General features: G+C 42.5%; 1 protein-coding gene across 2 annotated transcripts in view; it reads right to left on the reverse strand.

The window, feature by feature from the left end:
- The window catches only part of NLK (nemo like kinase), a 164,499-nt gene that overhangs the window by 16,081 nt on the left and 135,618 nt on the right, over nucleotides 1–12,800 (reverse strand). For both annotated transcript variants that reach the window (XM_075561352.1, XM_075561353.1), the window contains exons 6-7: nucleotides 10,525–10,734; nucleotides 4,048–4,149 (exon numbers count right to left, since the gene is read on the reverse strand). In XM_075561352.1, coding sequence (XP_075417467.1) covers nucleotides 4,048–4,149; nucleotides 10,525–10,734 — 312 coding nt within the window. The remainder of the gene's footprint in view (nucleotides 1–4,047; nucleotides 4,150–10,524; nucleotides 10,735–12,800) is intronic.

Genomic DNA, 12,800 nt, shown 5'->3' on the forward strand with positions numbered 1-12,800 from the left:
TCCGCAGCAATCCGGTAGCTTCCGGACACGTTTTTCATGAAGTGATTTGAGAATGCTCTTTCTGGGAGTATTGCTATGCTAGTAGAATGTAGCCCGGGACCACAGGACCCATCTTTGCCTGTACAGGGAGACCGTCTGGAGGAGAGGAGAGGGGAGGGGAGGGGAGGGGAGGAGGGGAGGGGAGGGGAGGAGGGGAGGGGAGGGGAGGAGAGGAGAGGAGAGGAGAGGAGAGGAGAGGAGAGGAGAGGAGAGGAGAGGAGAGGAGAGGAGAGGAGAGGAGAGGAGAGGAGAGCCAGACACAAGCATCGTTTGAGCTCCTGAGTCCAGCAGGGCCTGAAGTTAGCTGTAGCTCCAGACTTTTCTGTTACATGAGCCAGAATGCTCCCTTCTTGGCTTTCTCTAGTTTGACCTGAGTCTCACTGGAGAGAGTCCTGATAGATCACCTGGAACTACGTGTACTAAGCAACCAACACAAGTAAGTTAGAATCTAAAACTCCCAGAACAGAGCAAATTAGCGACTCCTCCTGTATATGCATACGTACAGTTTTTTAAAGTCCCAATAAGTAATGCTTTCTGCTCGAACAAACCCATGCGAATAAGCGCAGGGGAAATACTGCTGGAGAAAGATGCTCAGATTAATTCAGGAGAGATTGGGGCACAGTACTTGAGAGACTTTCTGGAAATTTTCCTTTTACAAGTATTCACACAGTACTTGAGAATATAAAAGTCAAAATAAAAAGACAGACAACAAGGAAACTTGTGAAGGCAGAGTAACATACTGACATGAGCACAGGTTTTTAAGAGCTGACACTGGGTTAGGAGCTTAAGGATTCGTATTTAACCTCTTCAATCTTCTTCCATCTATGAAAGGGAACACTATGGGACATCAGGCTGTTGGTGCAAGGGTTCAATGAGTGAATGCACAATTAATGCTCACCATAATATCTCACACATTGCAAACTCCTAATTATTGTTGTTAAGAGAGTGGGACTTTCCACCTAACTTTGAGCAGCCAAGTAAATGAAACTATGTGAAAGAAGCTTAGTTTTCTCTTTCTAGCCCAACCAAATAACTTATGTTGAATATTTAGAAGTATTCCTCAGGAGTTCAATCTTAAGTCTTATACTACGTAATTCAGGATACAGATAGGAAGATAACTTCTTGTCCGTTTGGAGACCTCCAATTATCTTACGTAGTTTCCTGCGGACTTCTGAGAGCCTTTGCTAAAGTTAGAGAGGTTCTTTCTGTGTGGATGTATTTGAATTTTGGGTAAATACATGTAAACGTGTTATGTACATCTCATTCTGTCTTATTCGTAAACTTAACAGGAATTCCATACAACGCTTTTCTGTAGTTTTGGGTAAAGAACATTTATCATGTGAAGGATTTTTCAGATGAGATAATCATGATTATTCTAATTAAAAATGCCACGATTCATTGTTGTTGGGCCACCCTTGCATTCCTGGGGTAAAGCCCGCGTTCATATGAACTGCTTTAAAAAGTCCCACGTTCTATCTACTGTTTTAGATTGAGAAATTTATCCTATTACAAAGGGAGACTTTATCAGAAAAATGGAATTAAAGATATGCTTGAACTGAGGACAGGTAGCATAGGATAACAGGTAAGATAAAAATCAACTAACCAATCACAAAGTGACCATTAGCATTCATTATAATAATGCTTACCATTTACTAAGCTCGTGGTGTGGATCAAGCACACTGCATTGTTTGACATACAGTATCTCCTCATCACCATCACCACCTACTGAAGTACCACGCTTATGCCATGACAGATGAACGACTCAGGCACACAGAGAGGTCAGGTACTTTGCCTAAAGTCACATATTGAGAATTTACACTCAAGCAACTTCCAAAATGCTGTGCAATGCAGACAGCCTGAGTCCGACACCAGAAAACACAAATTGAGTGAATGTCACAAAACAGTCATGATGCACAGAGCTACATCAGAGATGTGAATAGTATATAGCAAGCTTTTAAAGTTGCACGTATATATTTGAAAACCAAATAAACTAGTGTGGAGGTGTGTGTTTTTCAATCTCAGCTGTAACAGTTAAACCATGAATGGCAATATTCTCAAGAAACTGCTAGCAGGCTAACAAGAGGTGTCCTGGTCCGTAGGAGGGAAAAATGCTGAATCTCAGCAGTAGCTGAAGTAATAACCTTTAAGGTCTTGCTGATGACTGTCGAGAACACTAATGGTAAAAAGACCAACTAATCAATGCAGGCTAACACTGAAGCTTTAGGGGGAATAAAAGAACCAAGCAATACACCAGGTTCGGCTACATTCATGGATATACACTAGGCATAAACTTACTTTATGCAAACATACTTGGGTTAATGTTCAAAGATGACAAAACTTCAGAAGACTACCTCCAACACTGGATAAAAGTAGACTAAAAATAAGGTGGCCTTTAAAGTCTGTGCTAATGGTTTTTGAAGACTCCTGGTGGCACTCTGCGCAGGTGCTGAGCGGCTAACTGAAAGTTGGCAGTTCAAGCCCACCACAGGGCATTGATAAATCAACAATCATGGAGGCACAGTAGTTAAAGCTTTTCATCAAAAGGGCAGCTGAACTCATAAGCTGCTTTATGAGAGGAAGATATGGCAGTCTGCCTCCATAACGATACGCATCTCAAAAAACCTTTGGGGGCAGTTTTGTTCCATCCCACAGGATCCCTATGAGTTGAAACTGACTTGATACCAGTGTTTAAAATTGTTTTTCCTTATAGATAACTAGTTTAATGTTCTGATGCTGGCTCATCGTTAGAACATACACAGCCTACCACATAGTACCTTTCTCTAAGTTAAGACTTACTGTGCTCCTCTCCGGGTGCTCAGGTCCAAATGATTTCTAGTTCTAAACTAAATGTACAAGAAGGATGTGAGGGTCAGGGATCTATTTAAAGTATGCACATCTGTATATCAGCTCTGGGGATTGTAGAAGATAACACATTGATGTCTGTGGAAATGGAGGCTCGGCATCACACCAGAACTACAGAGAAGGAACTGCAAGAGGGCAAAGCTTTGTCCAAATGGAAGCAATGAGAGTCACACATAGCTTGTCATTTGGTACCATCGATTAGATCAGCGGTTCTCAACCTGTGGGTCGTGACCCTTTGGGGGTTGTTTGAATGACCCTTTCACAGAGATCATCTGATTCACAACAGAAGCAAAATGACAGTTATGAAGCAGCAACGAAAATAATTTTATGGTTAGGGGTCACCACCACATGAGGAACTGTATTAAAGGGTCGCGGCATTATGAAGGTTCAGAACCACTGAATTAGATCATCTAAATGCTCAATCATGGTAAAACCCAAGAAACGCAGTTGCCCAGCCTTCTTGCTCAGGTCTTCTCTGTCCCACGTGCTCCAGGAAATGAATGTCCTTTCCTCACTCTTGACATCATCAAGCTGTTTTGTCAGTAAGAGAATAGGCAAATTGCTTGTAAAAACCCAGCAGGGTGGAGATCTCCACCATCCTCTCTCGGCAGCGAGGTGGCTGGCGGCATGTAATACTGATCAGTGCAAATCTGGCAACCTCTCATCAGCCCTCCTTCTCTAACAAGATGCACATGATTCTGAGCTAGTGGCAAGAGGATAAAAGTAACAGCTTCACAGGCTTGCTGGAATATAAGACCCTCAGGTATGTGGGCTCAGTAGGCAGAAGGCAAATTCTTGATGTGCATGAGTTACATAATGGCACTGAGGTTGTTCCGCCCCACCCCAGTCACTTTCCCTATCTAAATCGATAAAACAAGATACAAGGCCAGGAGTCGCTCATTAGCAAAAGGGCCACCAAAGTACGAGCTTTCTTCTACGGCACTGCACGGGCCATATTGTCTTACGCATTTATGATCAAGACACCAAACACAAGAACCCCGGCTCCCCGCAACAACTGACCAGTGATATGTTCGAAGAACATTCTTCGAGTTGAAGGGAGATTCTGCCCAGATGGTTACCCGACACGGACACCACCCCCGTATGTGTTTATGAGGTACACCAGCAGACAACCCCCACCCCGCTTACCTGTTTATGAGGACCCCTGAGTATGTGTGCCTTAGCGCCTTCACAAGCTGTCCTCATTGCTTCCAGTGATGGTGTGCCCAAGAGATCCGTGATCAAGTCCAACTGCAAGAAAACACACAATGGAGAAGATGTATAGTAGTCCCTCACTAACACCCCCTATCATTATTCTCGGATCACAGCTGTACAGATGGAGACCAAATCAGGTGAAAAAAATGTAAATCAATTTCCAGATTCATTGATGGGAGTCCTTTTGGAAGTCACCTTCTGTAGTATTTACACAAAGAAAAAAACCATCTGATAAAAATATAGAAAACTCCAATAGAAAGTAAATGTTTAGAAAAGAATGATGCTAACAAATGTACCAATTGCTGTATGGATGGATATAAGAGCTGTAAGAGCTCCCAATAAAATGATCTTTAAATATATATGCTATTTGAGCCTGGCAGTCTAAGGCTAGAGTAATTTAGATGCCTGAATCTGCCAACCCTGTGTCGTGGAAACGTAGTCTCATAACATAATCCTTGTTGATGGCTAATAACTGTTATTTTCAAACAGTGATTGAATGGATTCTGATATTTCAAATGGATTTAAGCTCATTGTGCAGTTAATCCACAAATCAAACAGTTGTGATTTAATAAATACTCAATGTTCACACCTGAAATCTCTGCATTTGGCCAGTGCACACTGTTTATGTTCAAGTCAAGGCTAGAAATCTCTAACACTGGCAGAAAAAAGCCGCAGTACCTAGAAAATTAAGAAGCTGCCTAAGGTCACACTTTAGCTAGCATGGCCCAATAAAAGAGACTAATAAAAGCAACTATCTTGGAAACAAGTCGTTGTAGGTAGCAAACTATCTAAACAATTTTCCCTAGTGCTACCACTGTTGTAACTTCACAGCACAATCAGTAATAACATTTCATTCTGATAGCTAGAGAATACTTTCCCCTGGTTCTGTGGTTGCTGAACATTGGACGCTCTTTTCTGCACCGATCTAAGCCATGGGGTGGCCGTCAACATCACTGCCGCCTAGGGTAATGGGGTCCTTGAGATGCTTGCATTCAGCAGAAGCAAAGACCTCTAGCCACAGGACAAAGGGCGTTGGTGACACTTTGGGACCTCACTAAAGGCAGGAAGAAAATGTCTGACTGTGGAAACATGCAGAAAGTTCCCTGAGATGGGTCAAAGTCATGGATGAGAAGCAGTGAACAAGGACTCCTAGTACTACCGTAGCTGAGACATTTGTATCTGAGAGATACAGAGGAAATGCTACAAAATCATTACCCCACTGAGAGAAGGTAGATTCTTTCTATTCTCTATCTCAGTTGCTCACCCCAAATACAGGTAGATATTTAGGGGCTCTCCTTCACTGGCATGGCAGCCTGGCAAACTCAAGATCGATGTATTTCTAGAGAAAATGCAATATGCGAATCCTTTAGCTGTTCTACACCTCTTTCAGCCTTTCAGCAGAAATCTGAGATATTTGTGGCATACAGAGGACTGAAATACTTCCCTACTTTATACTTCAGCTTCTCTGTGTATAAATAGGAAGAGACCCTAAGACCACCACTCTTGAGTTGATTCTGACTCACAGTGATCGCAAAGGACAAAGTGAAGCTGCCTCCTGGGGCCTCCAACGCTGTCAGCGTCATGGGATCATACCGCAGCATTTTTCTCCTGTGGAGCAGCTGCTGGGTTTGAACCTCTCACTACCTTTGAGTTTAGCAGCTGAGTACTTGGCCAGTGAGCCACCGGAACTCGCTATGTGAGGTTCTACCGTCATTCACTTTATAGAATGATCAGACATGACAGTCTCACAGATAACTGAAGTGAGTTGAGCTCTATTTTCTTTCTTTTTTAAAAATTATTTTCCGGCAAATTAGTGTCCACACGTGCTCTTTCTTCATGATTGTGAAATGATGTCATCAATGTCACCAAAATACTTTCCTCACGTGCTTCTATTCACGCCTTCATGACCTGTTCATTTCTTTCCTTCCCAAATGTTGTACATCACACTTGAAGCAATGAAGAATTCTTAAATTCCATTGAACCTTCATCCACAGAAAAGACGTCTATGATGTAATTCTTGGTTCCACCTGAAAGTTGTAGCCCCTGTGGCTTTTTCATAGCTCTTCTTCTTGATAAAATTTTGATGACCTTTATGTATCTTCAAAGCTCAGACTTTTTGTATCTTGAAGAGTCCAGCTGTGGGGCCCTTGGGCTCCACTGACGAAACCCAGCCACATGGCTGAAGCTGGATAGTGCATTCTCCTCACTCCACAATCGCACTGAAATGGCTGGACTTTATTTTTTACATTTAGAATATAGTGTAAAAAAAAAAAAAGAATGACCAGCAAACGATCCCTGAACTAACTACAAGCTTATCTCTTGTGAAAATAAAAAAAAAAAGAATACAGTGTAGTTTCTTTTTTTCAGTGTAGTTTCTTAAAACCACATATATTTACACGGAAATATATAATAGACTATATCTCTCAATGTGAACAGTAAAGGCAGATGTGTTAGTTTGGGCTGACTACAAAAACAAATTCATAGATACTCATGCATATAAGAAAGTTTCATATAAAAGAGTAATCATATATTGAGAAAACATCCCAGCCCAGTCCGGATCAAGTCCATTAGTCCAATCTTAGCCCGTATGTCCGATACCAGTCTGTAAATTCCTCTTCAGACTCACGCAACACATGCAATGATGCTGAATGCAGGAAGATCACAGGCCAGGGGTGGAAAGTCTGTGGATCCATTGGTGGTGGAAGCATCTCAGTGCTGGTGTGGGCCTCCATGTGGCTCTTCCAACTCCAGGGCTCTGGCTTAATCAGCGTAGCTCCATGTAGCTTGTCAGCAGGAATACGAAGCAGAGAAAGCGTATCTGGCCTCCAGTGAGCTATTTATCTCCATATAGGGTCATCAAGCTGCGACCTGATAGACAGGTTAAGCTCCACCCCTTCACTCTTAATAGTCTCAAGTTGACACCAGATAATGTAACTACCACAGCATGGATTTTGGTTGTATGAAGGGCTTTATGATTATTGCAATTTGACTTCTCTAAGCATTCTCTGAATGACATTATTTTTAAAAGAAATAATTTTGATGTAACCAAGAGGAATTACTAAAACCCTGATAGGGACTGAATATGATAGTGAGTCAGGAGGAAAGTCAAAGGAAATAGAGGAAAGAGCTAAGAGGCAAAGGGCATTTATAGAGGTCTAAATAAAGACATGTACATACGCACATATATTTATATATGATGGGAAATAGATCTATGTGCATATATTTATAGGTTTAATATTAAGGTAGAGAAGGACATTGGGCTTCCACTCAAGTACTCCCTCAATGCAAGAATACTCTCTTCTATTAAAGTGGCATTCTATGATGCTCACCTTCCCGACACAACCACTGAAGACAAAGCGGGTGAATAAGCAAATGTGGTGAAATCAGCTGATGGTGCCCAGCTATGAAAAGAGGTAGCATCTGGGGTCTTAAAAGCTTGAAGGTAAACAAGCAGTCACCTAGCTCAGAAGCAACAAAGCCCACATGGAAGAAGCACACCAGCCTGTGTGATCACAAGGTGCCGAAGGGATCAGTTATCAGACATAAAAGAACAAAAAATCCTATCATTGTGTGCTCACCTCCATGATACGATCGCTGAAGACAAATGGGTGCATAAGCAAATTATGGTGAAGAAAGCTGATGGTGCTCGGCTATCAAAAGATAGAGCGTCTGTGGTTTTAAAGACTTGAAGGTAAACATGTGGCCATCTAGCTCAGAAGCAACAAAGCCCACACCAGCCTGTGCGATCACGAGGTGTCGAAGGGATCAGGTATCAAGCATCAGCAGAACAAAAAATCTTACCATAGTGAATGAGGGGGGTAGTGTGGATTGGAGATCCAAAGCCCATTTGAGGGCCACTGGACATTCCCTTACAAAAGGGTCTTGGGGAGGAGACGAGCCGAGCCAGTCATGGTGCTATGTAGCAATGATGAAGCATACAACTTTCTTCTAGTTCCTAAATGCTTCCTCTCCCCCCGCCCCCACTATCATGATCCCAATTCTATCTTGCAAGTCTGGCTAGACCAGAGGATGGACACTGGTACAAATAGGAACTGGAAACACACGGAATCCAGGGCGGATGATCCCTTCAGGACCAGTAGTGTGAGTGGCAATACTGGGTGGGTGGGTTAGAAAGGGGGAACCGATTACAAGGATCTACATGTGACCTCCTCCCAGGGGGACGGACAACAGAAAAAAATGGGTGAAAAGAGACGTCGGACAGGACAAGATATGAAAAAATAATAAATTATAAATTATCAAGGGTTCATGAGGGAGGGGGGAGCAGGGATAGAGGGGAAAAATGAGGAGCTGATGTCAGGGGCTTAGTGGAGAGCAAATGTTTTGAGAATGATGAGGGCAATGAATGTACAAATGTACTTTATACAATAGATGTATGAATGTTGTATGAGCCCCTAATAAAACGATTTAAAAAAAAAGAATTTTGAAGTTTTCTAGAAATTGAAGAAAGTGAATATTGTCAATAGCATCTAAATTTTAGTGGTTAACTATGCGCACCTGATAATTTTCTTTCACCAGGGTCAATTTTTAAGCATAAGTGTGCGTGCGTGTGTGTGTGGGGGGGGGTTTGAATGAATTAAAACCCCCAGGCAAACAGCTGCAGTGAGGCTGACTCCGCCTCCTGGCGACCACGTGTCAGAAAGCAGCTGTGTCCCACAGGGTTGGCAGAGGCAGGTTTTTCTGAATCCGATTGACAGGCCTTTCTTTCGAGGAGGCCCTGAGTGGACTCAAAGCTTCAGCCTGTTGCTTAGCACCACTTAGTTGGCTCCAACTTTGAGCAGCCTTAGTTTAATCCACAAGCAGAGAAATCATTTTAAGTGTTCGCCACTGCCTATGTAGTTTCTAACACACTAGTTAACAATTTGTAGAAAGCATGAAAGAGAAGATTCCATTGGTCACTGGCATGCACTTGTAAAGATACGCACCAGTCAGTGTGGCCTTTCCAGACACTCATCAAAGGCCTCCACACAGTTGTCCTCACACTTAGATAAAATCCAAAGTCCTAATCAGGTCTAACAGGGTCAGGCTTGACTTTCTGACCTTGCCTCCTACTCATTCTTCCTCGGGCCTGCTTGCCCAGCCACAGGGCCTTGCCAGTCTTCAAATAGGCCCCCGCTGTACCTGCCTCACAGGCTGGTTATCCTATGGCTGCAGTAGGAAACCAATATTTCTAACACCTTTCTCAGGCTATATTGGCCAAACATTTAATTAACTCACCCCTAATGTGCTGGCTGGAACTGCGTCTTTTCAGTAGGCGTGTGTGCTGTTAGCGGCTATTGATGATTTGTGGGCTTCATATGGCCCGTGGGCCAGCCATTCCCATCCCTGCTCTATGGCAATCTTGCTCCTCAACACATTAGTTGCTCCCTCAAATGTTTTTCCTCAGATAACACTTTAACAGTGCTCCCTCCACCTACTATCATTATCCCCATTTCTTTTTAAAGTTTTTCTTTTGTAGAATTTACCATGAGTTCAGTTATGTTTATTTGTATAAATGCTTATTTTCTGTGTCATGTGAAAGTTTCAGAAAGGCAGGGACTGACTTTGTTTTACTTACCACACCCCCCACACCCCCCTCAGAACTGAGGGCATTTACTGAGTGGTAGGCTGCACTTTCACCTTCATTGAACCTGCAGAATAGTCACCAAGACAATCTGAGAGCAAATGGAAATCAGGGAACTGAGAGGGGCAGTCATTTTGTGCAAGATGAACAGCTGGGTAACAGCTGGGTAAGTGGCAGGGCTAGGTTTTGGCTGTCACCAATGTGACGCCCCAGTCTGAGCCCATCACCACTGCTCCTAGCTAAGCAATTCTGTTAAGCAAGCGATTAAGAACTATCCCATGAAAACGTCCTTATGAATGAGTTAACTATCCTGTAGGTGGATAAAGTGCCAGGGAAACCCTCCTAAAGCGACACTCCATTCAGCTTTTGACCGTCTCCGTCATATTAAGATACTTGAATAGCTTAATAAAAATGCTCACCATCCTTTCTAAATGTTCACATCTTAAACCAGCAGTCAGAATTTATACTCGAAGCACAAAGTAAATACATTAAGGCACCAAACACATTTTCAAGTCAGAGCCATTCGGCTCGACAGAACCCGGGCCCTCGCACAGCGGAAGGTTCGGCCTGTGCAATCTGGTACAGCAGGGGCTGCGGCCATGCACCAGTGCATGCAGTGAAAGCTGACATCCTAATATGCTTGTAAGTTACAAAATGAATCTCTCTGTAATCTTCAACTTCATAAAATCCTGCATTTTAAGTGAACCCGAATTTGCTGAAAGCAAATTAGTACAACGAATAATAAACTCAAGGCATGTGTGCAGGATGGGTTTCACCTACAAATCCGTCACAGACCTGAAAGCTGCAAAAGCCTACAGTAAAAATCGTACCTGCTGAATGGGGCTCTGTGCCTGAAACAATATTCTTCGTCCCAGCAGTTCGGCAAAGATACAACCGACAGACCAGATGTCAATAGCATTGCTGTAATGTCGGCTGCCCATCAGGATTTCCGGAGCCCGGTAATACTGAGTAACAACTTCCTGAGTCATATGACGGGATTCATCTAATTCTTCCACTCTGGCCAATCCAAAATCACAAATCTAAATAGAAAAAGTGACCCAAACACCATCAAATCAATACATCTAGAAACACGAAAATTAAAACAAGCCCCCCACCCCCACTCTTGCTAGATTGCATAACTCTTTTTAAGGCTGGCTTATGGAGGGAGGTGGAAGTTAAGAGCAGACCAGGTTTATGGATTATTCACAGCCATGGTTCTCATCCTTCCTGATGCCGCCACCGTTTCATACAGTTCCCCATGTGGTGGTGACCCTCACCAACCAGAAAATTATTTCCGTTGCTACTTCATAACTGCAATTTTACTACTATTATGAATCGGGCGACCTCTGTGAAAGGATCATTTGACCCCAAAAGGAGTTGCGACCGACAGCAAAACTCACCTGTACAGGTGACCCTTGAACACAGGACTAAACTGCCAAGTCCATTAATACATGGATTAAAAAAAATCATTGTGTGAAACCAATGGTGTATTGTGTACCACAGTAAAAAGTGACCTCTCAGGGATCTCCCGAGTGTAATACCATAAACCCCTGAATATGAAGTGCCAATGATGTTTGAGGTGCTCTTAGGAAGGCAGGAGTCGCGACATTCCAAGCAAAAATGGAGCGGATTGATAATGTCCCCTCTTAGATCAAGGTCCGCCGCTGCAGATGCCCCCATTCAAAATAAGGGAACCCAGAGAAATGAACATTGTAAAAAACCAAACCGAAACAAGAAACCGGAGAGAGAGAAGGACATTTGAGGAGCTGGTGATGCAGCTGTGCCAGAAGGCACTAAAATCTTGTCATTTTTGAAAAATAATTTATCTGTATTGAAAATGCAGCTTTTTGGTGCAGCACATAACACATTTACAACATCCAAAATATACGCTAATTGACTGTGTTATCAGTAATTAAAAAGTTATCTAGTCCACAGTGGACTTTTAAGTAGTTAAGTTGTGGGGGTGTCAAAAGCTATATATCGATTTAAGCCTCTAGTCCCTGCACTGCTCAAGGATCAGGGAAATCTATTTAAAATACTGATCCACACTATAATGTCAAAATGCGGTACATTGAAGAATGCCAAGTGCTGCTAGTTTATGCTTCCGGTATTTAGCAGAGAGCCAGTTCTGCCCGTGACAGCATGCTAAAATCTAGACAAATAGCCATCTCTAAGAAAGACGGTTTAATTTCGGTTCAGATTGAGAAATAAATATTTTCTTGCAATTTCTACTTCACTGAAAAGTATTCAAGGTTGCAAGGTGATTTGTTACAAACACCCTTAGCAACGACGGGTGCTCAGCTCAGGGAATTAAGATGCTCCTGATACTGGGCCACCCAGACAGAACACAACCCTGGGAGCACAGGGTGAGAGAAGACGGTGAAGGCCATCGCACCAGATTTCAAATTTTAATCTCAAAAGCTCCTGTGTTCTTTTTGTCACTCAGTATTATAGCGGCCAATGATGAGAGACCACTTTTTATCTGTCTTCCAAGCTGAGGTTGGAACATAAAATTTTACTTGGTTAAACAAAATAAAAATCTGGAAACCATTACTTGAAAGGAATTACGACTGTCCTCTGATTTTTGGCAATGCTGTCTTACAGCTAATATGCCTGGTCACACCAAATGGATTCATGTGCACGCAATGAAAAATCAGTGGAAACAGTCTTTAAAAGTTAAAAAATGAAGAATTTCTAGACCACAGAGGAAAAGCATTTTTTAAAAAGGCATCCAAAGGCTGGTGTTTTAAGAATATACAGGTCTATTATTTGGCATTGACATTTTGAGTTATCTTTTAAAGGCAAACCAAATCACAGAAAATAACTTAACCACCCCTTTCCTAACTTTGATGTCCCCCCAAATTACGTACTTTGCCTGTATAGGCAACACATTTGCCATATAAAATAACATTGATGTAAAAAAGCAATATTTTGTCATAATTATCATTGATGGATTTGTACATTCAGGAAGGAAGATTCACTACCCAGTGGCCCTCTCCTCTCACTGACATTTCCAGTTCTAAGGAGCAAACTCTCAGGTTGTTCTGATTGGCACAGTGTTACAATGACACTACAACAAACAACTGGGACTTCGGGCATTTGACGG

The sequence above is a fragment of the Tenrec ecaudatus genome, chromosome 10 (genome assembly GCF_050624435.1).
Source record: "Tenrec ecaudatus isolate mTenEca1 chromosome 10, mTenEca1.hap1, whole genome shotgun sequence".
Taxonomy (NCBI): Eukaryota; Metazoa; Chordata; class Mammalia; order Afrosoricida; family Tenrecidae; genus Tenrec; species Tenrec ecaudatus.